General features: G+C 36.0%; 6 protein-coding genes and 1 pseudogene across 11 annotated transcripts; 4 read left to right on the top strand and 3 right to left on the bottom strand.

Moving 5' to 3' along the window:
- Nucleotides 1–132: 132 nt before the first annotated feature.
- On the bottom strand, nucleotides 133–1,067 carry LOC104761626 (nicotianamine synthase 2 pseudogene; annotated as a pseudogene).
- Nucleotides 1,068–14,077: 13,010 nt separating this feature from the next.
- LOC104761625 (uncharacterized) lies at nucleotides 14,078–14,760 on the top strand. The gene has a single exon (XM_010484742.3). It carries the CDS (start codon nucleotides 14,120–14,122, stop codon nucleotides 14,627–14,629), a length of 510 nt encoding a protein of 169 aa, XP_010483044.2. The 5' UTR covers nucleotides 14,078–14,119; the 3' UTR covers nucleotides 14,630–14,760.
- A 147-nt stretch (nucleotides 14,761–14,907) lies between these two features.
- Nucleotides 14,908–17,539, top strand: LOC104763480 (pentatricopeptide repeat-containing protein At5g55740, chloroplastic). The gene has a single exon (XM_019239845.2). It carries the CDS (start codon nucleotides 14,963–14,965, stop codon nucleotides 17,459–17,461), a length of 2,499 nt encoding a protein of 832 aa, XP_019095390.1. The 5' UTR covers nucleotides 14,908–14,962; the 3' UTR covers nucleotides 17,462–17,539.
- A 1,231-nt stretch (nucleotides 17,540–18,770) lies between these two features.
- Nucleotides 18,771–21,374, top strand: LOC104763479 (fasciclin-like arabinogalactan protein 1). The gene is made up of 2 exons (XM_087498820.1): nucleotides 18,771–19,683; nucleotides 20,458–21,374. Exons 1-2 carry the CDS (start codon nucleotides 19,045–19,047, stop codon nucleotides 21,088–21,090), a joined length of 1,272 nt encoding a protein of 423 aa, XP_087354946.1. The 5' UTR covers nucleotides 18,771–19,044; the 3' UTR covers nucleotides 21,091–21,374.
- A 91-nt stretch (nucleotides 21,375–21,465) lies between these two features.
- On the bottom strand, nucleotides 21,466–23,452 carry LOC104761621 (putative pectate lyase 21). Of its 2 annotated transcripts, XM_087498821.1 has the most exons (4): nucleotides 22,957–23,096; nucleotides 22,464–22,525; nucleotides 22,227–22,365; nucleotides 21,466–21,886 (listed from the first exon to the last, which is right to left on the bottom strand). In XM_087498821.1, the coding sequence occupies exons 2-4, from the start codon at nucleotides 22,520–22,522 to the stop codon at nucleotides 21,662–21,664; spliced, it is 423 nt and encodes a 140-aa protein (XP_087354947.1). In that variant the 5' UTR covers nucleotides 22,523–22,525; nucleotides 22,957–23,096; the 3' UTR covers nucleotides 21,466–21,661. The 2 variants fall into 2 exon arrangements, with proteins under 2 accessions (XP_087354947.1, XP_010483038.2); XM_010484736.3 differs by having other exon boundaries at nucleotides 22,464–23,452.
- Nucleotides 23,453–23,752: 300 nt separating this feature from the next.
- On the bottom strand, nucleotides 23,753–27,783 carry LOC104726118 (inactive beta-amylase 4, chloroplastic). 5 transcript variants are annotated; one of them, XM_087498817.1, is made up of 10 exons: nucleotides 27,440–27,783; nucleotides 27,095–27,250; nucleotides 26,694–26,940; nucleotides 26,178–26,398; nucleotides 26,020–26,097; nucleotides 25,780–25,939; nucleotides 25,397–25,650; nucleotides 25,225–25,294; nucleotides 24,918–24,986; nucleotides 23,753–24,828 (listed from the first exon to the last, which is right to left on the bottom strand). In XM_087498817.1, the coding sequence occupies exons 2-10, from the start codon at nucleotides 27,220–27,222 to the stop codon at nucleotides 24,676–24,678; spliced, it is 1,380 nt and encodes a 459-aa protein (XP_087354943.1). In that variant the 5' UTR covers nucleotides 27,223–27,250; nucleotides 27,440–27,783; the 3' UTR covers nucleotides 23,753–24,675. The 5 variants fall into 5 exon arrangements, with proteins under 5 accessions (XP_087354943.1, XP_087354940.1, XP_087354945.1 ...); XM_087498814.1 differs by having other exon boundaries at nucleotides 27,095–27,223; XM_087498819.1 differs by having other exon boundaries at nucleotides 26,672–26,940; nucleotides 27,440–27,781.
- Nucleotides 23,781–24,544, top strand: LOC104761620 (protein TIC 20-v, chloroplastic). Its single transcript, XM_010484735.3, has one exon. The coding sequence runs from the start codon at nucleotides 23,781–23,783 to the stop codon at nucleotides 24,408–24,410; it is 630 nt and encodes a 209-aa protein (XP_010483037.2). The 3' UTR covers nucleotides 24,411–24,544.
- Nucleotides 27,784–27,978: the final 195 nt, after the last annotated feature.

The following is a 27,978-nucleotide window of genomic DNA, read 5'->3' as shown; positions in this document are numbered from 1 at the left end:
TGTTATGCCATGCGGCAGATCATACGAAACTGAGGAAAATATTTCATATCTTTTTATTATAAATCTCAAAACGAAGACCAAACTCATCACCATCTTTTCTAAGTCATCATATCATATCATGTTGTCTCTTCATCAAGCTTTTCTCTATATTTCTCTTATCACCTTTTATCTACTACTTCTCAACTGTGTCAACCTAAACTCAGGTTCGGATTCATCAAACACTGGTTTGTGCACTCCTTACCCATGTAAGATGTAACCAACCGCCTCAACCGCCTTCTTCTACAGGCTACTCTCCATACGGTAAGCCTCCTTCTCCACCGCCATCACAGCCTACATCACCGTCGTCTTCACAACCACCTCCATCGAGAAATGAGGCTTGAAGCGAGTTTGTTGGCCTGTGAGTTGATGTCAAAGTTGTGGAACGTTGTTTTGGGGAGGTGGAACTTGGCCAAGACGATGGAAATAAGTGGCATCGGACCCGAACCGATAAAGGCAACCTTGGTAGGGACGTGGGTTGTGTGTTGAGATAGGAGATCGAATTCGAGTTTGCCTAGTTTGAGATAGTTGTTGTATAATAGGGAAAAATGTGTAAATGGCTTAGTGTGTTGTCTTCAAAAGAACCTAAGACTGTTGAGAAGTGTTCCTCTAAATAACCTTCGGCTTCACCACAAAGCTTGATGAGATGAGATCTCGGGTCTTTGACTTTTTCTTCGTATTTCTGTGACATCGATGTTTGTGTCCGTTGGTAAGCACGTGGACACGAGTTGTCCGAACAAAGTGTCGATATTCTTGGATGGTTTTAAGCTCTCGAGGTTTTAGATTTGGTTGTACAAGTCGATGATTTGATTCACAACTAGGTTACTTTCGTAAGCCATGTCGAGACTATGAAGAGAGAAAATAAAGCTTTGAATTTTGTTTTCAAGAATTGGAAAAAAGCTTGTGTTGTGTTGTACTTACCCTCGCAAGGGGTCGTTATTTATTGACGAACTGTGGGTCCATTCTTGGCTAAAATTTGTTAGTTTATCAAGATTCATATGTATTTTTAAAAAAATTCTTATATGTCATTTTTTTTTTTGAATAACGTAAGTCATGTTGATTTATGTTTTAGAATTATTGTTTTTGTTTCAAAATGAATGTTATTGCTAAGAATTGAATTTGAAGAAATTATACACCCATATTTCGTTCTGTACATGGTTCTTTTCATAATTAGTAGGTCAGTTTGTATATAATTTTTTGATTGAAGTAAACGAAATTAAGCAGTCATCTAATAGATATATTCATTTAAATCTCAGCTCAAAGCTCAAACTAATAATTCTTTTGAGCTTGTAGTTTGAAGAACTTGTTAATGAGAAAGGTTTCTTCTTAAAATATCCAATCCAATATTTAAAAATACTTAGGTTCACTCCTAGGGTGAACCTTCTTGTTCACTTCTTCTTTTTCAACCAATTATAATCTTCTATACATTATTTTATTTAAAAGAATAAATCTAAATTAAATTAAAAAGCAAAACAGGTTAAGGAAACAAATTCTGTATAATTTTTATAAGGAAAGTTAAATATTGGTTTGGTTTAGATTTTACAATTATAGAATGAAATGATGTATCGGTTTGGGTTTACAAATAAGGTGATTAGAGTTTAGATTTTACAATTCAAACAAAATTATATGTCGGTTTGGGTTTACAAATGAAATGGTTAGGGTTTAGATTTTACAATTAAAATGAAATTATATGTCGGTTTGAGTTTACAAATGAAGTGGTTAGAGTTTAGATTTTACCAATAAAACGAAATTATATGTCGGTTTGGGTTTACAAATGAGATTGTTAGGGTTTAGATTTTATAATTAGAATGAAATTATATATCGGTTTGGGTTTACAAATGAGATGGTTAGGGTTTAGATTTTACAATTAGAATGAAATTATACGTCGGTTTGGGTTTACAAATGAGATGGTTAGTGTTTAGATTTTACAATTAGAATGAAATTATATATCGGTTTGGGGTTATAAATAAGCAGTTTAAGTTTTTAATTTTACAGATTTTGTTTCCTTATTTTATAAGAATGTGAATGAATAAGTTTTTAAATGTATTATGACATATCATATTCTCATTGGCTAAAATAATGAGAAATGAACAAAGGGTTCACCCGTAGGAGTGAACCCAAAAATTGTTCTTTGTTCAATGTAGTATATGTTGGGTTTTTTTGGTCTATGATCATCTAATAAATATTTTTCAACTGAAGTTAAATAATTTTTGCCGTAAAGGAAATTAAATAGGTCATCATCTAATAAATATATTAAATTAAATCTCAGCTCTATAAACAACTTGTTAAGCTTGCAATTTGATGAAATTGTTAATGTGAAAAATTTATGTTATCATCCTCAGCGATCTTTGTGGTATAAAAACCTTGTATGAATGACGACTAAAAAATGTAGTATATGTATAGTTACTAAAAAATGTAGTATATACAACATTTTTTAGTAATTATACATATACTACATTTATAAATGTTGTATACTTCTTTTTGGGTGTCTTTTTGTGGTGATCCTTGTCTATGTCTTTATTTTTTATGTTCTTCTAAATTTAAATAATCTACTATCCAACAGGTTATTGGTGTAGAAAAAATGGAAGACAAAATCGAAACATGAATCTAATATAATTTCAACTGCAATATATCACAGATCTAATAACAAGTATGTACCATATAATCCACCATACAAATAAAAAAGAAAGGAACAAAATTGGCTTAACTGCAAAGAAGTTCATACACATTATAACCCAAATAATAATACTGTGAAAAGAAATTAGATATCAAATACAAAGAAAAACAATTAACTAAATTGTGTAAGAAAATAGAAAACTGAAATTGGAAGAACTAACTAAACTCAGATGGCTTTGGAAAACTCATATCATGAATAGCATAGACAACGAACTCCTCTTCTCATATCATGAAATTGTTTTCGGGAAGAAATTCAATAAACAAAAGATCACCATATATGTTTGATCATGAATTCTTTGGTGACCAATCAAATAGATGAGTTCACGACGCCAATTTCTGTGGAAAAGTGAAAAATATAGTATATATTTGCAATAAAGAAAAAGATATGTGAAAATCTAGGCAGATTTATCACTTTGATGCTATAAATTTCGGCAAAAAAAATATGCAAACAGGTAAATAATGATCTATAGACTTAGAGAGCAAATTATAGATAGAGATAAAGTGATAAGGAGTTTTGGGAAACTTAAATTTTATGTGGAATTCAAATATGAATTTATACACACTTTTTTTGAATAGCTTTTTGGGTAGCTTTTTGAATTATGTGGAATTCAAATATGAATTTATACACACTTTTTTTTTTCGTCTGAATATTTCCATTATAAAATACGATTTTGAACTAAAAGGGTGGAATACGTTTTTGAAATACCAAGCTGGAGGAAAAACAAAGTTATCCCTAGAAACTAGAGCCCAAAAAAGGGAAACTACACCCAAACGAGGGAAACTACACCCAAACGAGGGAAACTTATACAGAAAAATAAACTACAGAACCTGAAGGAACTACCAATGGAATAATCTCAATTAAGTCCAAACCAGAGAACCATGGAGAAGGCGAGTTGAAGTAGAACGAACTGGGGAACCTGACAGAGAAATTGACGAAGGAAGATGAACAAACTAGCTCAAGAAAGACGACCAAACCAACCTTCTAGCAAAACTGGAGGAAACCCAAACAAGTGGGTAAGCTGAACCATCCACGATTTGCAATAAGTGGAACCCAATTGAAAACTCGGTCATGGAAGGGCAATCAGAGACAAACCACAAGCAAAATCCAAGAAAGATTACCGTAGCAGAACAAGTCAACCAGGCTAACAACCAAATCAAAGAAGAGAAGCCACAAAAGAACTGATACCGGATTGCACGAATAGGCCAACCCGTAGATTAAAGACCTCTAAATCCAAAGACCTAGCCCTAAACCAACAATTAGACCGTCGTAAACAAAGGAGGACTAACCTATGAAACAACATAAAACCAAAGCCAAGTCACTCAACACAACCAAAAGAGGAGGAACCCAAAAACAATGAGGTTGATGTCGCAAAATCAAAGGGAACTTCAAGCGAATTCAGGGATACGAGAAGCTGACTAAATACAAGCCTCAGCCGAGACAGCACCACCGCAAAGCCAACAAAATCCAAGAAAAAGCTTTTCAGATCCACCTCGAAAGCAACCAGAAACATGCGACAAGTCATCACCGACTCACAATCAAACAAGAACATATCCGATGAACTAGAGTGTCGAGACATTAGAACCAGATCGGGAACCTTGAACCTCCATGACCAGATCGGAAAGACGAAAAGGAGCCACCGAAGAATAGATCCACTTCCGAACATCAACAACCGGCCATCAATCCTCTAAGATAGTCACCACACCGAAAGGAACTTACCATCACCGAGAGTAAAGGACAAAGGTTGGAGATGACGAAGCTGAGTATTGACAAAACTAGGAAGCCAAACTAAAACGAGAAGAAACTGGAACCGACGATGGTGCTGTGGAAGCCACCCATCGCCGGCCATCGGAGAAAAGCTCTTGGTTGACGGCTAGGGCGAACACTTCCTCAAGAGAGAGAGTAAAAAAAAAAATTTTTTTTTTTGGCTTGTGCCTTGGATATGTTCATAATTTATACACACACAATAAGAGGAGAAAAACAGAGGGGAGTTGATTGGTCAAATATGCAGGCCCGGCTCACTCTCCAAACAACTAAAGCATGTGCTTTAGGCCACATAATATATTCTACTCTCTCTGTTCCAAAATATAGAATTGTTTAGCTTTTTTTTTTGTTCCAAAATATAGAATTTTCTCAGATTTCTATGCAAGTATTAAAACAATTTTGGTCAAACCATTTTATGTGAAACTTATCGTGTCATTATTCCATTTTTGCAAAACTTATCGTCTTCCAAATTCATGGGTTTAAAAATTGATCTTTTCATAAAAAAAAAAAATCTGAGACAAAAAATGGAAAAAAGAGAAAGCAAATCAAAAAAAGTTCAACCCATTAGCAAATCAAATCCTCATAAATTTGATTTAAACAAATATTTTCATGACGACGAAGAAGAAACTCCTCCCACCGAAATACCAGAACAAAAAGAAAGCATAGCAAAAAAACTTAAATCGATCAAAAAGGCAGTTTATGGGACCATTCATCAATTCGATCTGAACGAACCTTATTACGACGAAGGAGCCTCTCATCTGGAAAAGTCATGGGACGAAATTAAATTGGATATGCTGAAGATATTGCTCCCTGCATATTTTAAGGTTTGTATCATAATTAAAATTTCATGTGATGCAGTTTGATGCAGTAGATAATCTTATTGATTTTTTTTTGCAGAAAAAGTGACTAGTCCGTTGATAAATTGCTTTGCTTTATTTTGTATTGCTGAAGATTTTGTATTGGATCGAAACAGGGGAAATCAACATCAAATACTCCACAATAGCTTTTCTCAAGACAGCTGATAGCTTTTCAATTCAAGTCCACAGTAGTTGAAATCTACTTATTTCTCAAATTTTTTACTGTGATTTTATTGGTGTAGACTTGTAGTTATGCATCAATACAAATAAGTAAGGTTCGTGTGATGGCTATGCTTCTTTCTTTCTCATATTTTTTTTGTTTTTTGTTTTTTCTCTTTGGATATTGTTCCACTTGCTATGAACGTAGAGGACTAGTGGAGTATTTTTCTATATTTGGATAAGCTTCTCTCACTCATCACAACCCAATACATGTATACAAAAGAACACAAAATCCTTAGAGTGTCGCTGAAGTAATAAAATCCTTAGAACTGCAGAGGTATCATCAAGAGTTTACAACCAATAAAATCCGATCTGAGAATGTTCACAAACAGAAAAAAAAAAAACATAGACAAAAGAAGACCATTTCTACTAATTTGACGACCTGGGAATGTTCAACACCTGTTCCAGCAACATAGCATCACAACTTAATTGTTTGGGAAGAAGACCATTTCTTTCCAATGTATATTTCTTCATATGCGGTATCTTGTACTTGTTTGATCCTCCATCTTTAGCTGTTTCTTTTGCTCTTCGCCAAATCTTCCATACGATTTGTATAGGCACTGAAAAAAGATCTGAAACTTCTTTTGTATGATATCTGTTGAGATTGCCATTATCACTTCTTGCTAGCAAAGCACTGAAAATTGCCCACCTCTCTTGATTAGAAACATTTCTTCTACCGCTTGGTAGAATCGTATCACCTTGAAACTGATCATCGTTTTCTGCAATAATTAAAAAAGTCACCGTTATGCTACGTAACTCAATCTAATTAAAATTACAAAAACAGCACTTGTAAAATTACCGTATGTAAGAGAAAATATTTAACAAAACTATGTAGAAGATGAACAGTACTTGTAAAATTATTGTAACTCTAAAAACTCATGCGTATACAAAAAGCATTATCTCTGGTTTATTTAAACTTTTAAATTAACTAATTTAAAAACATGGAAAAAGATTCTCACCTGGATTATGATTAATAGGATGATCAAAAACTTCATCGCCGTGACTAGGATCATCTTCTTCTATCCTTGGAATTTGGTTTAAATCAATCAAAACTTCTGCCTCATGATTTAGGATTGGAAAATTCAAATCAATATTGTAATCCATGAAAAATTTGGTAAATCATTGTTAGACCAAAGAAATTATATAGAGATAAATAATTGAAGTTTCTTGGTTCATATGGCTCCATAGTGAAAAATTTGAATTTTAGTTTCAAAGTGATTACAAAAAAATGGCTCGCATCTGAAATTTTTTTCTTGTAATTTGTTAACAATCCCTATTTAAGTGGAATAAAACGTGTCTCTTAATATTCTTAATTATCCATTCTATTTTTTTCTTTTTTTGTGGTCAATTAATGTGTTCAATTAATGAATTATTTTGTGTTAAAAATTTTCTTTAATAAGCGTGCTTTTAGCCAAACAATTCTATATTTTGGAACAGAGGGAGTAGTTATGTAGGCTTTCTTACAAAACTATTTCTTAGCTGAGTTGGTTGTGTTATATGGGGCACAATCCCTTGTCATGGTTTCTAACCTCCAAATGGGCAGTTTTAGTAGTTTTTTTTTATTTTTATAAGTTATCACATATAAAAAATGCTTTATGCCACAACAGCCCTAGGGCCGGTCCTGCAAATATGCAAGCAAAATAAAGAGGTATTCACCAGACAACACCACGACTCAATTTCCTACTTTATCTCAGAAACATGAACGGAAGACGTTACCTATAACCCCCAAATACAAAGACATTACTATTAATACGAAGACGTTATGTTGAGAAAAGAAGAGATTTTTAAAAATTGATGTGGTTAAATAATAAAGAAGTAAAGGTATGGACAAATGTTAAATGTTTGTGATGTCAAATGTTTTATGCAAAGTTAAAAGTAAACCTTATCATATTATATAAGATATCATGTGTACAAATTTACAAAAAAAAAAAAACATGTTACTTCAGTTTCAAACTGGCGAGGAACAAGACTAACTAGTACTCACGCTTCAACTAAAATTTGTGATGGATTCTATATATGGATTTGTTGTGTTTGGTTACAAGGCTAATTAATATGGAAAAGATTAATGTGGAACGAATTTCGAAATCAGGGTTTGGTTATAAAGTCTTATAATTAGAGTTTAACACAAAATGTGTAATGGTTTTACATGAAAATGTTATGATTAAACTGAAGAAAACACAAATTGTGGCTTCTTTTAATTTGCCACACATATTTGTTTTAAACCATATGTGTATGAAGAGAAACGAGAAGGTTATAACAAAAATATATATATAAGAAAAAAAATTAGAGAAGTTTTCTTCACAAATTCATAATAAATATAAGCATCGCGTGTTAAATTTTTTATTAGTGATGTGTGCATATGCGCGTATGATTGTGCATGAATAGAATCAAAGGAAAGTTACTTCGATTTGGTCTTTTACTCTTTCTACGTGTAGTCGTGTATACTTGTTATTGCTATCATTTATGATAAATGTTACACGATGATACGAGATAACGTATGGTTAGGGTTGGTAATTTAGACATGTCTCATAAGATTGTTCAGTCGCCACGAAATTGCATCATAATTTTAATCATCTATAATAAATAAATAGATACATCAAAATAATAATGAATAGAGTATTACAACAACAATAATATATTAGGGATCTCGTATAGAAGTATTTAAATAACTTTTATAAATGTAACTATTTGCTAAAATGATGTTTTTTTTAATTATAAATGTAAATATTTGATATCGAAGGAAATCATAGTATATAGTTTACCATATATATAAATAATGAAATGTTTAATTGATGACACTAAAATTCTTTTTTTGGGAGATTTTCAAAATTACTTATTTTCCTATGTCGTTTTTTTAAAATATCCTTTCATGTTGTACATTTTCAAAAATATTTTTTTTTTTATGTATAAAACAACTAAATTCTAAGTTTCTAAACTTCAAATACTAAACTCTAACCCCTCAAAACTATACCTAAATATAAAATAGAGAGTTCAAATCTTAAAAAAAAATTTACAAATTAATTTAACATATTATAATTGTATAAAAGAAGGTAAAAATACAAATGTTCAAAAAAAATGGTATTTCTAACAAATTCTCTTTAACTTGGACCACTATTTCCAATGCGTGTGTGTCGTCAATTATATATTTTGAATATGATTAGTAACGCTAGGAAATGTTTTGGATTTGTAAAATAGTGTAACATGTTTAATTGATTACAAAAACAATGAAATGTTACTGAATTAAGTAACATTAGGAATAATATTTTCATATCTTGGCGGACAACCGATTCACCTCCATAGAGAAGGGGAACATAGTGTTTCTTGTAAAGAGGAGGAAGTATGAACCCATGGTGAAACAACATTGTCTATTTTTGTTCCTCGTTCTTCCTATCTTTCTTCTCCCCCATATTGAAATAAGCTACCACCTCTACCAACTCTTCACCTTCCAAGTACATCAAATCTTTTTGTTCTAAGAAATAAAGCTGAGCTGATTGATTGGTAAGAGTGAAAACACAGCTTTTATTCTCTATCCTCTCTTCACTCAAGTCTTCTCGAAAAGAAACTTCAAACTCCCTCAAACATGGGGGTCGAGGAGAACAAAGCAAATGGTTTTGAGTTCGAGGAGAACAAAGCAAATGGGCACATTTCCATTTTGATCTTAAGAGGAGGTTAATAGCTAGCTTTTCAGGCTTCCCATACTCTCAATGACCTCATCTCAGTGATGCATAGGGAAAAAAAAAGTTTTTCCACTCGATCGATTTTGACTAAGAAGGGGTTATTGGTTCTATGATTTTAATGGAATTGAAAATCCAAACAAAAATCATGTGTTATTCAATCATTGATTTTAAAATACTTATAAAAATTATGTGTTATTGGTTCTATGATTTACAAATACTTGTTAAAATCACATGTTATTCATTTAATGATTTATTTGACCAAAAAAATCATTTAATGATTTGTTTTTGGATTTCAAAATTCACATTATGTTTTATGTTGATTTGAATGGATTTGAAAGTGTAAAATAGAAGGATTCAAATCCAAGGATAAAACATGTTATTTCAAAATCCATGTGTTTTGATTTTTAGAATTTACAATTCCATATGGATTTAAAAATCATTTTTCCAATAATAGCCCCTAAAGAAGATTGATTGACTTCTGAAAATAAAAATTTTAACTTTAAACAAAACTAGGATGTCGACCCGCAACCGCACGAGAAAGTGAAAATTTGAAATGACATATAGAATTGGAGATGTGATTTCTAAATCCATATATAATTGTAAATAATGGAAATCAAAACATATGAATTTTGGAACAACATGTTTTATCCTTGGATTTGAATCCTTCTATTTTATACTTTCAAATCCATTCAAATCCATTTAAAACATAATGTGGATTTTGAAATCCAAAAACAAATCATTAAATGAATAACATGGGATTTTAACAAGTATTTGTAAATCATATAACCAATAATACATAATTTTGATAAGTATTTTAAAATCAATGATTGAATAACACATGATTTTTGTTTGGATTTCCAAATCCATTAAAATCATAGAACCAATAACCCCACCTAACATTGTTAATTCACATTTCAAGTGGAAATCAATGATTGAATAACACATGATTTTTAACTATATAGTATGAAATTCAAAAATAATGCCTAACATGAATCAACCAAATTAATTAAATAATAATTTTGTTGTAAATACAAAAATCGATTCAATGGCTATAAGAGAACAATGTTAACAAGATATATGAATCTAGGTGTGATGCATCTTAGTAAGATAATCAATTTTGAAAGACATCAAATAAAAGTTGGACAAGAAAAACCTTCTTCACAATGTATAAAAAAAGCAGAGGGGATCTCTCTCTTTCTTACCAATATAAAAGACTTAAATTTTCATATTTTTACTAAATTATTATAAACCCTTATTAAGAATTTTCTGATAATAATAAAGAAAATAAAAAACACAGAGTTTAGAGAAAAAATAGTTGGATTTAAAATTTTTTTTATGGTATATTAAAAATAATTTGGCTAAATACAAGATTTGATCTAAGAAAATAAAATAAATACAATAGCCCTAAAACAGCATAGCTAAATTAAGTTGATGTTATCATTGCAACTATATTTCCATTTCCACAAAAAGAAATTAAAATAATATATAAAATTTACTATTTTATCCCCAATTGTAAAAATGTCAGAACCTAAAGTGATGATAGATCTATTTCTTGGTGAAATGAAATGTGTTTAGGCGTTTTTCAACACATTCAGTAAAAGTAAAAATAAATGCGATGATGGGATGAAGTTTTTGTTCTTTATTTTTCTTGTTGCTTATTTATATGTTTTTTTTTTTTTTGTCAATTAACTTGCATTCATTAATCAACAGCCAATGTTCTTACAACAACGCTTAGAATACAAGATAAAGAGGCATTCCCCAATGCCAAAACAATATAGGAACAAAGAAAAGATAGGATTAATCGGCAATAGGTTCTTGAGAGCTTTGAGCCAAATTGTTGAAGGAGTTTTGGTACATGTGAGATCAAGATTGTCGATAGCTCTTCCATGGACAAGCCAACGGATGAGGAGATTGCCACTGTCATCAGACTGGTTGGCGTTAATAAAGGGTCAAAGCTGAACTTCTCTCCAGTTTGAGGAAGCCTACACGAAGTAGTAGCTTGACAAGTTTTCAAGCAAGGTTTGTGGAGCTCTGGGGCTTAAAGATGTTTGGTAGAGTTGCCATAGAGTAGAGAAAGACCTTGATCAAACCAAAGCCGTAGACTAAACTCGGACCAATTGGAGATAGTATCCAATTACCAAAGAACATCAAGCAATAGGATTCATGGGTCAAAACCGAAAGGGATATTATAACCAAGGTTCTCAAGGAATAAGAGAGACGCCACAACAACAATGATGCTTTACAACTCAAATGGAATCCACAGAGTTTGTAAACTTGACCACACCATTGGCTAAAATTGGGCGTCAACAAGAGAAATAAATTGTCGTACCTGGGCTTAGAGAGGTTTAGAGCTGGACCAACCATTGTGTGGAATATTTCCCTGAATTTGGTAAATTGTACATGCTTAGGCTCATAGATCACGGGATATGGAAACATGGGGTTGAGGAAATTTCGGTAACCACCGCTCCGTAGAGGCGGAGTCATAATGCCGATATTCCTCTCTCCATTGATGTTGTTTGAAAACAAAGGCAGGATTCCCAATAGCCAAACGCTAGGATGAAGATTGATAAACGACGGGTTGCTTTGTACCAGGGATTTCCATTGACATTCATAGACCCACATCAAAGCTATCGATATACGATGTATAAGGAAACTTTTGTCCTTACCACCCAGATAACGAAGAGACAATGAAAGTGGACTTAGAAAATATTCAGAAAATTTTGACATGGGTTTTGTGCTCATGGGCTTAGCCTGTTGAAAGCGTAATGGGCCGACAATAAGGGAAAGGCCCACCAAAAGAAGACCGAAGAACATGATGGTTGACCTAGCGAAATTGAGCGAGCGGCGGCGGTTGTACGAAGAGGATGAATAGGTTTGCAAGAGACTGAGCATCTCCGGTGAACAAACCTTCAGCATAAGCAAGTCAGAGTTGTTGTAAGGGGCTGGATCAAGTATCCACACCGACAGTTCAATTTTGGAGAGATGGGTTCTTGACATGGAAAAGGGGACGTCGTGTGCCTCCAACGTCTCCACCGGATAAAGCTTGGCTAGTGGTCCAGAGAGGAGCTCGCCTGTTAAGCTTGGTGCCTCAATAGAGGCTTTTACAGGGGTGAAACGACATCCCAATCGAAGGTTGTGCATGTCGGATATTCGTAGATCTGTTAAACCAGTTGAAGCAATCAGAGACAAGGTACGGGGGTTAACCGGAACCCATCGTCGCCCTTTGTCACTGCTGATCGAAAAGTCACCGGAATTTGAGGAGGCCAAGGGGTTTGTAACAAGACTAAAAACGGAGAAAAGCTTAAACAACCGAAAGAAAGATTAACTAGAAGAAGGTAGAGAGACAACAGATCCCGACACCGGTGAGTAGGAGCTACACCGGCGTCGGAGAAAGTTTGCAGAGTAGATACCTCGATGTTAGTGCCCGAGAGAGTTTATGGTGTCAACTTGTGAAATGGTCTCTCTGTTGCTTATTTATATGCATGCAAAGATGTGAGCATATTGACTTCAAGTGTTCGTTCTACTATTGCAATTTTTTCAAGTGAACGTTAAATATTATGCACCCAACTAATTTACGGATTATCGTTTACAGATCTGCATCTAAAATTTGACGTGTATAATAACATCAAGAAAATTTAACAAATTCATTTGTTGGAATCTTGGAGAAATTTGTTATCTACTATACATTAGCCAGTTACAAGATATTGTTGGGTTTCAAGCTAGCTATTAAAATGTTTACGGAAGACTCGTCGTCATTTTGGGTCAACATTTTGATGGTACACAAATCATATCGTCATTAAAAGCAAAAGAGGAGTTTGTCATTTCACTATCATGCAGAAACAACTAGTGATGGGAAAAGTCATGCGCTACACTCATCAATCATTTGGCTAGCTAACTAAAATATGTTTGTAACGTGTACTACGCGGGATACTCAGCGTCGATTTATACGAGACTCACGCATAATATATTGATAATTGGACGGTCACTCCAAACCACATAACTCGATATTTTCAAGACCCATATCCAGATTGAATAAACTCAATAATATCGCAATCGACACCTCATAAAGAAGACTTACAACATTTTCAAGAGACGTTGATTCTCAACCAACGTCTTAAAATACTCCAAACAACCGTGTATCACTTCACGTGGTCTTCATATGTAAGGCATCACACATTCACACTTGTGTCTTAAGTGAGGTTAACCGTCTCTTTAGTGGTACCGTTCATTTACACCCTAACAATCTAAGGAACATACAAGACGATAACCAAATTCATGCACACCTTAAAATGATCAAAAATTTAATAATCCAACAATCTTCTTAAATTTTTAATTTAAAACTTTATACCATACCCTAGATTGTAGCATGTAATATCACTAAGGGAAATAATTTTATTAATTAAACCCAAGTTTGTCACCAGAAAACAAAAAGAAAAGACAAACGGTAAGATATTTATTCTTCAACGTACGTTAAGATGGGTCTTCTTTATTCGATTACATAAACAGTCGATCCGTAGTTCTTTATCTTTCCCGTTGGCCATAACAAAAGATTCAAACTAAATTTTCACACAATTATCTTGAAACTCATGTTACCCATGACATGTATTCTTTAGGACATCTTTTAATTTTATGAGTATATATGGTACCGCTATATAAATTCCAAAGTAAGACAAATGCATGCGTATTAATTTGTTATTACATGAGAAGATTTTGTCTACATCCGTTGAAAAGACACAAACGTTTTCTTCAGAAATTCGCCAACACTTACGACATGTGTTATGCCATGCGGCAGACAATACGAAACTGAGGAAAATATTTCGTATCTTTTTATTATAAATCTCAAAACTAAGACCAAACTCATCGTCATCCTCTCTAAGTCATCATATCATATCATGTTGTCTCTTCATCAAGCTTCTCTCTATATTTCTCTTATCACCTTTCATCTATCACTTCTCAACTGTGTCAATCTAAACTCAGCTTTGGATTCATCAAACACTGGGTTGTGCACTCCTTACCCATGTAACCAACCGCCTCAACCGCCTTCCTCTACAGGCTACTCTCCATACGGTAATCCTCCTCCTCCACCGCCATCACAGGCTACATCACCGTCGTCTTCACAACCACCTCCATCGTCACGTTCTCACTGCCCTCCTGTTCCAGCGTCAGGCTGTTGCAACCAACCACCACCTTCCACGTCGTACTCTCCTCCCTATCCTTACTTTTATACTCCACCTTACCCTTACGGTACTATAGGCGGAGGACAAAACGGTGGCGGTCAAGGAGGAGGAGGATCAGGATCAGGTGGCGGCCAAGGAACCGGAGCGGCAGTGTCTTACTATTCCTCTTCTGTGCCGCTTCATGTTTTGATGTTTGTGTTATCTTATGCTTTTGTTGTCCTTTAGGGCTGAGCATGCATAGATAGATTTTGGACAAATATATTATCAAAGCCACCTTCCTTTTCTGTTATTATCTCAATTTTTTTTGTTTGTATAATTTCGAAGTAAATTCAAATAAAAAATTTTAGATATTCTCATCGTTACTATTTATAAAAAAAAAAAAAACCGAGATAAAATCGAAAATCGCAAATATACAATTTGAGCAACGATCAGGAAACAGATCGCAACCGTCCACGTGGCAATACCAGATAAAATTAATCAACGGTGGTGATTCGTTCAGGGAAACAAACTTTGTTTATCTTCTTCCTCAGAGACGTTATCAGAGAGGGAGAGGCATGAATGGCTTCTCTTCCTTTCAACACTATCCCAATTAAGCTTCCGTACTCAGTCTCAACAAAGCCTCCTTCTAAAAATCACGATGAACAAGCTCATCATTCTCCTTCTTCCACGTCTTACTTTCACCGCGTTTCGTCTCTATGTAAGAGCGGTGAGATCAAAGAAGCTCTGAGTTTAGTTACAGAGATGGGTTTCAGAAACCTACGCATTGGTCCCGAGATATACGGCGAAATCCTCCAAGGATGCGTTTACGAGAGAGATTTGAGCACGGGGAAGCAGATTCATGCTCGGATTTTGAAGAATGGTGATTTCTACGCGAGGAACGAGTACATCGAGACCAAATTGGTGATCTTCTACGCGAAGTGCGATGCTTTGGAGATCGCTGAAGTGCTCTTCTCGAAATTGAGGGTTCGTAATGTTTTCTCTTGGGCGGCTCTTATTGGTGTGAAGTGTAGGATTGGGTTGTGTGAAGGAGCTTTGATGGGTTTTGTTGAGATGCTTGAAAATGAGATTTTTCCTGATAATTTCGTGGTTCCGAATGTTTGTAAGGCGTGTGGTGCGTTGCAGTGGAGTCGATTTGGGAGAGGTGTTCATGGGTATGTGGTAAAATCTGGTCTTGATGATTGTGTGTTTGTGGCTAGTAGTTTAGCTGATATGTATGGCAAATGCGGTGTTTTGGATGATGCGAGAAAGGTGTTTGATGAAATTCCTGAGAGAAATGTGGTTGCTTGGAATGCGTTGATGGTTGGTTATGTTCAAAATGGGATGAATGAGGAAGCGATTAGGCTTTTATCTGATATGAGGAAGGAAGGTGTTGAGCCTACTCGTGTCACTGTCTCGACTTGTTTATCTGCTTCTGCCAATATGGGTGGAGTTGAAGAGGGGTTACAGTCTCATGCCATTGCTATTGTTAATGGACTTGAGCTGGATAATATCCTGGGGACATCTTTATTGAACTTCTATTGCAAAGTTGGTTTGATAGAGTATGCTGAGATGGTTTTTGATCGGATGTTTGATAAGGATGTGGTAACATGGAATCTGCTTATATCTGGGTATGTTCAACAAGGTCTAGTTGAAGATGCTATATACATGTGTCAGTTAATGAGACTAGAGAAGCTGAAATATGATTGTGTCACTTTAGCGACGTTAATGTCGGCAGCTGCACGTACTGAGAATCTTAAATTCGGGAAAGAGGTGCAGTGTTATGGCATCAGACACATTCTTGAATCTGATATCGTTTTGGCCAGCACCACGATGGATATGTATGGTAAATGTGGCAGCATTGTTAATGCTAAGAAAGTGTTTGATTCCACAGTAGAGAAAGACTTGATACTGTGGAATACGTTACTTGCAGCCTATGCAGAGTCTGGTTTTAGTGGAGAGGCTTTGAGATTGTTTTATGAGATGCAGCTAGAAAGTGTACCACCAAATGTGATCACATGGAATTTGATAGTTCTAAGTCTTCTAAGGAATGGTGAGGTAAATGAGGCCAAGGAAATGTTCCTGCAGATGCAATCCTCAGGCATCTCTCCAAATATAATCTCGTGGACGACTATGATGAATGGTATGGTACAAAATGGTTGCAGTGAGGAGGCGATTCTTTTTCTTAGAGAGATGCAAGAATCCGGGCTGAGACCAAATGCATTTAGCATCACTGTAGCTCTCTCTGCAAGCGCAAATCTAGCATCATTGCATTTCGGAAGATCAATCCACGGATACATCATAAGAAATCTACAGCATTCCTGTTCGGTTTCTATTGAAACTTCTTTGGTTGACATGTATGCTAAATGTGGAGATATAAACAAAGCAGAGAGGGTATTTGGAAGTAAGTTATACAGCGAGTTGCCCCTCTACAATGCCATGATCGCGGCGTATGCATTATATGGTAACGTGAAAAAAGCAATGGCTCTGTACAGAAGCTTGGAAGAGATGGGCATTAAACCAGATAGTATAACATTCACAAGCCTCTTATCTGCTTGTAACCATGCTGGGGATATTGACCAAGCAATCGGGATTTTCACTGATATGGTTTCAAAACATGGCATGTGTCCATGCTTGGAACATTATGGACTAATGGTAGATCTTCTTGCATCAGCTGGAGAAACAGACAAGGCCTTAAGGTTAATCGAGGAAATGCCATACAAGCCAGACGCAAGAATGATCCAATCTTTGGTTGCTTCTTGCAACAAGCAGCATAAGACTGAGCTTGCGGACTACTTATCAAGGCATCTGCTTGAAACGGAACCTGAAAACTCTGGTAACTATGTGACGATATCGAATGCTAATGCGGTCGAAGGAAGTTGGGATGAAGTTGTGAAGATGAGAGAGATGATGAAAGCTAAAGGTTTAAAGAAAAAACCTGGATGTAGTTGGATTCAGATTAAAGGAGAAGAAGACGGTGTCCATGTGTTTGTTGCCAATGACAAGACACATATTAGGAACAATGAGATACAAAGGATTTTGGCATTGTTACTATATGATATGCGTTCTGATGTCAAATGATATTTATGTGTATGAGATATTATAAATTAGTATGTGTATATTCACAATCTCAAGAATTGAATATATGTTTATCATCCATCGTATACTCTAGATACTACGAAAGGTTTCTACCATCGTATCGTAAGTGACATGGGACAACAAACCGTTGCGTCAGAGCTTTCAAACAACAAACTAATTTACTCAACTCTCAGACAGTACTACTACTATATATATCCAGCTAGTACAAGGACCGACCGATTGTCGGTGGAGAATCTGAAGACAGATCACAACCATCCACGTGGGATGCATGTGTATATGATAATACCCTTGGCCCCTGCGCCACCAGTTTCAGGCCTCATCTCCGGTTTTCGCTGACCGTAACGATCACGCATTCATGCGTTTTTTAAAGCTTTTGCTTTGTCTTCAGTCTTCACCGACACTTAGTAGTTAGTACTTGACCACACAGTCAAAAGAACTCAATTTCCGTCTAATCAAACTTTACAAGGAATAAACAAGATGTTTTGTTAACAATATTGTGACAAGTTTACTAAAATACTTAGGAGTTAGGATTTTAAATGATTATTCGTTAATGAATAAAACATTAAACGAAATAGAAGAAGATTCTATGCTTGTGAAATGGGCTTAAATATATATCAATAATGGGTTTAATGAGTTTCTGATACCTTAATTTATGAAGAGGAGATACTCTTCCAACTCCCACGTGACCATGTTTGATTTTTCTTTTTTTTTGCTTTTGGTGGACGTGATATATATAACAATAAAAATTTGTATGTTTTTCTCTAGTCTAAAAAAAAAGTATTTCTATTTTTAGCTACATATACAAGTGAACACCATCTGTTTGACAAAAAAAAAAAAAAATACAAGTGAACACCATCTTAATCACATGATTGTTGTGATCTTCTCAACAAAGAAGAAGAAATCATATATACTGTTCGCCAAATTAAATGTGATACTTAAAACACTCTTTAGATGTAGGTTAGATAAGTTGGAGGCCATGTTGCCTCCCACCAATTTAATTTCGTAAGGCTGTTATAATTTGCCAAGGGGCTCAAATGCGTTGTCTCAATTCCTATTCTTTATTCTATTTTTCCCCCATACCTTTTTTAAACCTCAATTCTCTATCTACATTTTATTTTAATTTTATGTTTACTACGTCATATTAATTACAAATAGCACTTTTTAAATCATATAAACCTAACATTATTTCACTTTAGATCATCATTATGTGTCACCTGTTCCCTCTAATCTAATATTAAATTCCTTCGGCGACAAGTTACAAATTAGTAGGTGGAACCGTTGAAGGCTGGAAAGAACAGCATTATGATATATGATCACAAACTTTGCAAAACCCATAAGCTTAACTTCACAATAAATACATTTAAATCATGTCATCACAATAAATAATTTATTTTTTAAAACTCAATGGCACAAGCGTAATTTCATTCACAATCCACGTCCATTTAACTAAACACCATCTTCTTGATCTTCTTGTTCCCTTCACTTTAAGCTCTTCTTAACTCACTCACTCACTCTCTCTCTCTCTCTCTCAAACAACCAAATACTTCATCTCTCTCTCTGGAACAATGGCGAAGAAGATGAGTTCTATCATCATCTTCAACATCCTCCTCCTCCTCACAATCCAAACCCACGCACACAACGTCACGCGCCTCCTAGCAAACCACCCTTCATTCTCCTCCTTCAGCCATTACCTAACACAAACCCACCTCGCCGACGAAATCAACCGGAGAACAACCATAACCGTATGCGCCGTTGACAACGCCGCCATGGCAGCGTTAACCTCAAAAGGCTACACAATCACGACTCTCAAGAACATCCTCTCGCTTCACGTCCTTCTTGATTACTTCGGAACCAAAAAACTCCACCAGATCCGTGACGGTTCTGCTCTCGCCGCTACTATGTTCCAAGCCACCGGAGCTGCTCCTGGAACCACCGGATTCGTTAACATTACGGATCTGAGAGGTGGTAAAGTCGGGTTTGGTCCTGACGGCGGAGATCTGTCTTCTTTCTTTGTTAAATCTATTGAAGAGGTTCCCTACAACATCTCTATCATTCAGATCAGTAGATTTTTACCGTCGGAGACTGCGGCGGCTCCGACTCCGGCTCCGGCGGAGATGAACCTCACCGGAATAATGTCGGCTCACGGCTGTAAAGTGTTTGCTGAGACTCTTCTCACTAACCCTGCAGCTTCAAAAACCTATCAGGTACTTTTACTTAAACCCGTCATTAATTACTTACTAATTACACGTAATTAATTCCAATAATTAGGTAATTGTCTGTTTTATTGATCATTAAACAGCTGCATGTCGCTATATAAATGTAGAAACTAATTAAACCATGATGTTAGTAACTTAACCAATTGGAAAAATAGTGACAGTAATTACTAATTCTAATGCTGTAATTTTTCTGTTGACGGATTCTAAATTTAAGTAATCAATTAATAGATGCATGTGGCTTTATAAAATGTAAAAATTATTACTAAACAATAAGACTAACCCCTGATTAGTGAGTAATGAAACAGGAACTAAACAGAGATGCATGTGATTGTTCTGTTGGCTTGTAGTCCAATAGCAATATTGGTTTTGAAACAAAACAAAAAAAAAAAAAAGTCAAAAGGTGTTTGAACTGTTTGGTTAATTGTAAACTAATAATGAGCAAATAATAATATAGTCATAGTCTTGATTACCTCAATTATCGGAACATTATTTGGTTACTTTTCCAATTCATTTCAAATTATGAAACCTAATTCTATAGCCCATAGTATATATTTTCTTTCAATGGTTCATCTTTTCAAATATGAAAAGTAGCAATAATTTGCCCTACTAACTAACTCACTAGCCATTATAATTGAGTAGCTACTAAAGTTTCAACTCCACTATCTAAATTAAGTCAACTTCAAGATCCGAAGATATATCTGACATAATGCATCAGGTAGAAAAATATAATGCGTTTTGGATTTGTGTTCATTGTTGTAACAGGAGAGTTTAGAAGGAGGAATGACAGTGTTCTGTCCAGGAGATGACGCAATGAAAGGTTTCTTGCCCAAATACAAGAACTTGACAGCTCCAAAGAAAGAAGCGTTCCTCGATTTCCTAGCCGTCCCGACATATTACTCAATGGCGATGCTCAAATCCAACAACGGTCCGATGAACACACTTGCCACAGATGGAGCTAACAAGTTCGAGCTTACTGTACAGAACGATGGAGAGAAAGTTACGCTCAAGACAAGGATCAACACTGTCAAGATCGTTGATACTCTCATCGACGAGCAGCCTTTGGCTATTTATGCCACGGATAAGGTTTTGTTGCCTAAAGAGCTTTTTAAGGCTTCGGCTGTTGAAGCTCCGGCTCCTGCACCGGCACCAGAGGACGGAGATGTTGCGGATTCTCCAAAATCAGCTAAAGGTAAAGGGAAAGGGAAGAAGAAGAAGGCTGCTCCGTCGCCTGATGAGTCGGCTTTTGGTGACTCGGATTCGCCTGCGGAAGGGCCTGATGGAGAGGCTGATGATGCGACTGCTGATGATGCTGGTGCGGTTAGGATCATCGGAGGAGCTAAGGCTGGTTTGGTGGTGAGCTTGCTCTGCTTGTTTGCTTCTTCTTGGCTTCTATAGTTCCACTTCTTGTTTCTTCTATGTTCTTTTGTGAATCTTTATTTATGGCTTTTGGGGGAAAGTAAATGAGGATTATTTATTTCCCCCCAATTATTGAGTTTTTTTTTTCTCCTTTTTTTTTTAATTTTAAAATTTGGTTGTCGAATTAATTTTAGTCGGTAGTTAATATATTTTATGTGTTCTTGTTTCACGTGTTTGTTTAGTTTATGATGTAACGAATGGGTGTTGGGGAAAACTTAATACTCTTTATCTTCTATAATGATACTCTCCTCTTGGAGGTCTAATTTGGATGTGTCACATTCCCTCCTATATATGTCTGCAACTTGTGTTTTGCTTTGCTCCATTGAGAACATTAGATCTTGTAACACTGGAAAATAGCCTATCCAATATTTGTAGATAATGTTAACACTTAATACACGCACATTTACCAACTTTTGTATGATTGGTAAAAAAATTGACAATCGAATTCAATACAAATCCTATGAGCTATATAACAATAACCACAACAAGAAGATAAAAAATAAAGAAGAAGGGACAATACTAGATTTGGTCACAACCTTATGTTTCTGTTTTAACAAGGTTGGTCAGTTACGCAACTAAGAACACCTACTGATGGATGTATGGCCTTGAGAAGTGAAGCTGGTCGAGCTACCATACTCGACATTTTCGCATAGCTAGGAGAATCCTCATTCCCCGACGGTGTAAAGAAAGCGCCGTTAACCATTTCATCTCCTTCTGATTTCCAATTCCATTCCATCCATTCATCGTCTCCATTTACACTCTCTCGCTTTGTAATCTGTGTATAAGAGGACATGTGAGTTTTAGACGTATATGGAGTAAACATTTTGGTTAGAACTAATCCATACGAAAAAGCAAAAAATAACACATAAAAATCAAATTAATTTAGGATCAAGTTATGAGTTCGGTCTAAATTTTAGTTCGGTATTGATCACAAAAGTCTTATATAATTTCATGTTCTTTTCATCTTCATATTTCTTATAATTTGTAATAAAACACATCAAACCATAGCAAGTTGTAATATCAATTGTGAAACAAGATTAAGGTAAATTATACAAATTGTTATGTTAAAAACGCTCTGTAGTTTTGTGGAGCACATGTCACGAACGTGGACGTACCTCCTTGGTGAACTGATTATCTGAAGCTATGAAAACATTTCCCTGGCTAAAGATGGTTGGATTAGCACTTCCACCAATAGCATACATCTTCCACTCCCTATAAATGTTATTCACTATGTGAAAATATCCATGCCTACACCTACACACATTATAGCTCCATTAAATTTTACAATTAGTACTTCTATACTATACATTAGTACTTTTAACTTATAAATTTGATCAGATTGTACTAGTTACCTCGGCATTCTCTGAACAAGTCCTTCACCAAAATAGTTAAAGGCGATCGTAACTCGCATATCCTGATCACCGGAAAACTCATCACTATGACCCAAAAGCATGACTTCATTATGATTCAACATGTAATTATTCGAAATCGTTATATCCGTGGATCCATTCACCGCATCAATAAGCCCATCGTAACATCTCTCTAACGTACAATGATCAATCCAAATATCCCGAGACTCGAATATCGAGATCCCATCTCCATCCGAGTATCCTCCCAACGACCGTTTGGCAGGTACACAATCGTGTATATAAAGATTGTTTATAATTATATTACTAACTTTATATAAAGTTAAACACGGCCCGTAACCTATTTGCACGTTGTTCCCTCTACCGTCAATGGTTTTATACGATGCTACTTGGAGATCTTGTTTTAGTTTAATTACCATGTCTCGATCAAAAATAATCCATAGAGGTTGATCTTGTGTTGCACCGTACCGTAGCGTACCTGGAGATGGGTTTAGAGGATTGTCGTCTCCTGAATCAGTTACCGTGTAGTACTCGCCAGCTCTACCGCCTATCGCATCGCGTCCGAATCCAACCGCGCAATCCGCGAGGTTTCTGCGGTTGTCCTTCCACTTCTCGTCGCATCTCCAGCACTCGTCGATTACGTTTCCATTTGCTGATGAGCAAGAAGACTCTGTTGAATTTGACGGCACTGATGTTGATAGTTGCCTTACGATTGGCGGTTTAGGAACCGCAAACGCAAACGCATAAGAAACGTTTAAGAAAAACAAGAAAATTGTTAATACAATTGACATTTTATTGTGTTACAAAAGAGGTTAGAAATTACTAACAATTTCACTATGAACAACGTTATGTTGTATAATTTGTTCAAATATATATGCAAGAGAAAATTAAGTGCGCTACAAAATAAATACGGAGGTAAGTTAAATTAGGTGAAAATTGAAGGGATTGGGTCCAATACATTACGAAGACATTACGCCGTTTTATACCGGTGGATTTGATTTTTATAAAACAAAAACTATAACAATAACTGAGGCTATTAAATTGTTTACCTCATTTATACTAACTACGTGCCGTTTGAAAAGAATCGTTAACATGTCATGTAGTTTATACTTTGTGTCCTCAAACAGCACACATGGCTGCCTCATCGTGCGTTTGTTTCGTCCGTTAAAATGGTAAGAAGACGGCACACATTTTAAAGCCACAACATATAAACAGCGTGAAGTTTAGTTTATTTTATCCTCTCATCCTGTTGTGTTTAGCTCTCTTCCTGTTTTGTGTGAAGTGAAACAGAAACAGAGCAAAATGGCAATATCTCAGCTTTTTGCTCCATTGCCATCTCTCACCGGAACTCTAACCCTAACCGGTCGTCGTTCTTTACTCCCTCTAAACCCTAATACCCAATTCCCAAAATCTAGACTTTCCAGGGACAGAGCCGCCACACTCGTACTCCAATCCAAGGGTGATGATTCCGTCGACGCATCAGATCGGATAATCTCAGCCGTCTGCTACTTCTACCCATTCTTCGATGGGATTCAATACGGTAAATTCATCATCACACAGTACCAACCTTTCCAGATTCTCATTCAACCTTTGTTTCCTGCCATCAGGGCTTTCAAGAGCTTCCCTTTCAATGGGTTTCTTGTCTTCATCACTCTCTACTTCGTCGTCGTGAGGAACCCTAACTTCAGCAGGTACGTTAGGTTCAACACGATGCAGGCGATTGTGCTTGATGTGCTGTTGATTTTCCCGGATTTGCTTGAGAGGAGCTTCAATCCTAAAGATGGGCTTGGTTTAGATGTGGTGATGAGTTTGGACAGCACTGTCTTCCTCTTCTTGCTTGTCTCTTTGATCTATGGATTCTCTGCTTGCTTGTTTGGTCTCACCCCCAGGTTGCCCCTTGTTGCTGAGGCTGCTGATAGGCAAGTCCTTTGATGCAAGAACAAATGATATGTTTTGTATGTAACACATATGCTGTGATTGTAACTTTCTCTGTATTGGATCTGTTTCTGATAATCAAAACATACAATGTAACTTTTTGATCCATCGAAAAAGGTTCCTACAAGAAAGTTGACAAATGAAAAATAGAGAGAGATATCATATAACAATTCCTGATTTGATTAGTTCTCCTCATCACATATCTGAAAAAGCAATATGGTGAGGAAAGATCAATTCTGTAACACAACAGGGGTGACTGTTTTTACATATCTGCACTCATCTGTCTAATGAAAGGGACAAAGTTGTTCCAGTTCTCGACCCTAAAGATCTTCTCATTCATTCTGCAAAATGTAAAGGATCTTAGAGTGTCGCCATTCGGTTGCACACAGTTCTCTCGTATTTGCCTTAGTCCCATCTGTAGCAGAATTCATTCAAATATAAACGGTTAATAATCAACACTTTGACCTCATCGTATAAGGACTACAGAATGTGCAAATCTCTCACCTTATCAAATCTTTCGCTTGTGTTTCTGCCAGTCACATGTAGTGTCCACTTGTTCGAAACATCGTGTATCTAGCAGAAAAAAGTGACAATGTTGATCTGTCCATGTTGGTTGTCTCAATGAAGAGAAGCTAATATCGCAGCACAGATAGAACAGAGAAACTAGACCAGTTTGGAGTGTGTATCAATGGAAAGTAAATAGTGCTACAACATTGAACGGTCTAACTACAAGGAACATACATAAATCTTCACATGAACAATTCAACATACATAATTGAATTCTAGTTCAAAAGTTAACCAAAGAAAGTACCTGTCTACGCAATCCTTCAGGGCTGCAAAGATATTTCTCAGGTGTTTCACTGTCTGCCATATCTAAACAGCTGGAAAAGGTATGAGAGATTCATCTCGTCAGTAACACAGAACCATGCAGCTTCGATAAATTATGTGATTAGTAAAAGAAAACTTAAGAAGAAGGCTCTTACGGGATATGCAGAGCAGCACCATGGCGAGACAAGACAGAAGCTACAGGGTCATAACCATCCCTGAGGGCAGTATTGTAATAACCTGCAGTTAGTTCAGCAGGATGTGAAGATGTCTTGTACCACCAATAGATTCCACCAATTTTTGCAACCAGCATTACAGAGCTTTTCTCTTCTTCCTGACGTCTCCGCAAAACATCGGCTGCCTTTGCAAGAATAGCATCAGCATGACAAATTAACTTCCCACTGTACCATTCCTATAAATGAAAAACAGTTCAACTGTTATTTATAATCCAACCTACTAGCCACTTTTGCTGAACACTACTCAAGATCATAATAATGCGGATATGATAACAGAATTGCCAAAATATGATATGAGAACATACTAGAAAGAAACGACCATAGTCAGAGAGAAAGCTATCATTGCCCTCCTCAAAAAAGGGAACACCAGAGGGAAAGCTGTTATAGCAGCCAGTATCTGGAGGATCTCTGCCTCCCCATTGAGGTTTGCCTTCTTGGGATGCCACTGCCATCAAATCTTCCATCCTAAACCAAGTAGTATAGTTCGCAATCTGTAAGTGTATTTCGCACAGGCAAACAATTTTTTTGAATAAAGAGTCACTCACATGTACTTGTCATGACACTGGAATTCACCAATTCCAGGGAATTTCCACCTCCCATCTCCAGAAGGATGTGCAGGATATCTGCCAGAGATTCCATGTAAGAAACGTATATTATAGATGTTGTGGCTTATGTAAGGTAGTCCACGGAAAATAAGAAGTACCTAAGCTCTCCCGATGGACCAAGACCTACACTTATTTCTTCAATCACATTCCCAATATACGCTTCAAATTTTGTAGAAAAACTGAGCATGAAGTCCTCATAGCATTGGACAGCAGTACGGCCACCGAACAAAGGAAGTTGATCGACTCCAAGTGTGAGATAGTCATTGTTGGAAAATCCATTTTTATCTCGATAGTATATATCCTTATTGACGTCTCCAATCTGGAAATTATCAGAGGAAAAGCTGCTGAGTGAAACTATATTACTAATGCACAAGCCGATGTACACATTCTTATCAACGGAAAGCATTCCCAACGACAATGTAATCAAGGAAGCATTCATGATTATGCAACAGAAATCTAGATTCTCCATAACTTTCACCATAAAAAAAAAAAGACAGCTATCAGTTCTCAACCTCAGGAATATTCAAAGTAAGATGCGAAATCCGAATCTGACAACCTTTGCTATGTTTACAGCAGACAAATAACTAAATACCTTTAATTCTAACAATACAAACCTCTCGGATCCAGAGTGGAAGACTGATGCCTCCTTTCCCACCAAACAAGTGCATATTTGAATGAAAACAAAGAGCAACATGTAACTTCAACCCTGCCTCAGAAATCAGCCTAAAGAGCTCTTCATACAGTGACCATTTGAACTCAAGAGGACAGAAACGCTCTACGATCCCCCACCAAACCTCCACTGCGATTCCATGAACACCAGCTAACTTGAGTGCCTTGAGAGAAACAGTTAAAGCCTTGAGCCTGAAACAAAAACAGATAGAAAACTTCATAACCTGATTGTCAAGAGAATGAAATAATAAATAAGGAACCAAAAGAAGAAACTACACTCGTATCGTTCTGAAAATGGAACACTATTATATTTCATACCATGTAAGGTAATATAAAGAAACATAACCTTTTAATCTTTGGGCACCCAGAAGCATCAATTCCAAATGTATCAATCGGCATCATCACGAAAACTGGAACTCTCTTGTGCCTTGATGATACCAATACAAACGATCGTGATTTCTCTCGAGCATCCATGCTATTTAATCATGTTCATCAACAACAACTAAAAAATCGATTAACGAATCACTCAAAAAATCCAATCCAATCCTAGTCGCAAACAACTAGTTTCTTCCCCCAAACTGATTCCACTAAAGAATCGTCCACGAAAAAAAACTGTTCTAATCGCTTCCATTTTCGTTGAATTTAGCAGCGAACGAGTGTGACGAGAGAGAGAGAGAGAGAAACAAATTACCTGAAGATTCGGCTGTTTCCGGTGACGTAACGCAGCTTAGTGATGAAACGGCCGCGTTTGAAAGGAGGAATCATAGAAACGCTACGGAAAAAGTTACGATTACGCTTCGTTCTCTGCTCGAGGAAACAAGATTTCAAAGAAAATCCTCCGGGATGTAAGAAATTGCCGCCGGAGACTCCGCGACAGCCACATCCAATAACTCCAGTCTCCGCCATTTTCGTCTTCTTCTTCTTCTCCTTCGTCGGAGATATTTCTCAGATGGTTTTAGATGCGGAGGAAAAAGAGACGGAGATGGAGTACTCAAAACGCAAAAATTTTATTTCTCTTTTTTTTTTTAACGACACAAGATTTATTTGGGGCTTTTTATATAAATGAAGGAAAATATTAACTTTTTATAATTCCTCTTTGACCCCTATACTTTTCTTTAATTGCCTTATTTTGTGTATTTTGTTTCCCAAAGCTTCTGTAATTGACCCCATTAGTATTTTATATTTATTTTGTACTCCTCAATTAGACACCATATGGCTAAAATAAAGTAT

This window comes from Camelina sativa, chromosome 18 (genome assembly GCF_030686135.1).
Source record: "Camelina sativa cultivar CO46 ecotype springtype chromosome 18, ASM3068613v1".
Taxonomy (NCBI): Eukaryota; Viridiplantae; Streptophyta; class Magnoliopsida; order Brassicales; family Brassicaceae; genus Camelina; species Camelina sativa.
This window is presented reverse-complemented; position numbering and strand designations above follow the sequence as displayed.

What these genes read in the sequence shown, in the direction of transcription:
- LOC104761625 (XM_010484742.3), top strand. Translation starts at nt 14,120, where the DNA reads ATGTTGTCTCTTCATCAAGCTTCTCTCTATATTTCTCTTATCACCTTT.
- LOC104763480 (XM_019239845.2), top strand. Translation starts at nt 14,963, where the DNA reads ATGGCTTCTCTTCCTTTCAACACTATCCCAATTAAGCTTCCGTACTCA.
- LOC104763479 (XM_087498820.1), top strand. Translation starts at nt 19,045, where the DNA reads ATGGCGAAGAAGATGAGTTCTATCATCATCTTCAACATCCTCCTCCTC. An exon ending in CAGCTTCAAAAACCTATCAG is followed by an intron (nt 19,684 to 20,457) that starts GTACTTTTACTT and finishes TTGTTGTAACAG; the next exon opens with GAGAGTTTAGAAGGAGGAAT.
- LOC104761621 (XM_010484736.3), bottom strand. Translation starts at nt 23,269, where the DNA reads ATGTCAATTGTATTAACAATTTTCTTGTTTTTCTTAAACGTTTCTTAT. An exon ending in CTTGTTCAGAGAATGCCGAG is followed by an intron (nt 22,366 to 22,463) that starts GTAACTAGTACA and finishes TAATGTGTGTAG; the next exon opens with GTGTAGGCATGGATATTTTC. An exon ending in ATAATCAGTTCACCAAGGAG is followed by an intron (nt 21,887 to 22,226) that starts GTACGTCCACGT and finishes TCTTATACACAG; the next exon opens with ATTACAAAGCGAGAGAGTGT.
- LOC104761620 (XM_010484735.3), top strand. Translation starts at nt 23,781, where the DNA reads ATGGCAATATCTCAGCTTTTTGCTCCATTGCCATCTCTCACCGGAACT.
- LOC104726118 (XM_087498814.1), bottom strand. Translation starts at nt 27,654, where the DNA reads ATGGCGGAGACTGGAGTTATTGGATGTGGCTGTCGCGGAGTCTCCGGC. An exon ending in CAGTGTCATGACAAGTACAT is followed by an intron (nt 25,940 to 26,019) that starts GTGAGTGACTCT and finishes TACTTGGTTTAG; the next exon opens with GATGGAAGATTTGATGGCAG. An exon ending in CTGAAGGATTGCGTAGACAG is followed by an intron (nt 24,987 to 25,224) that starts GTACTTTCTTTG and finishes TTTTTCTGCTAG; the next exon opens with ATACACGATGTTTCGAACAA.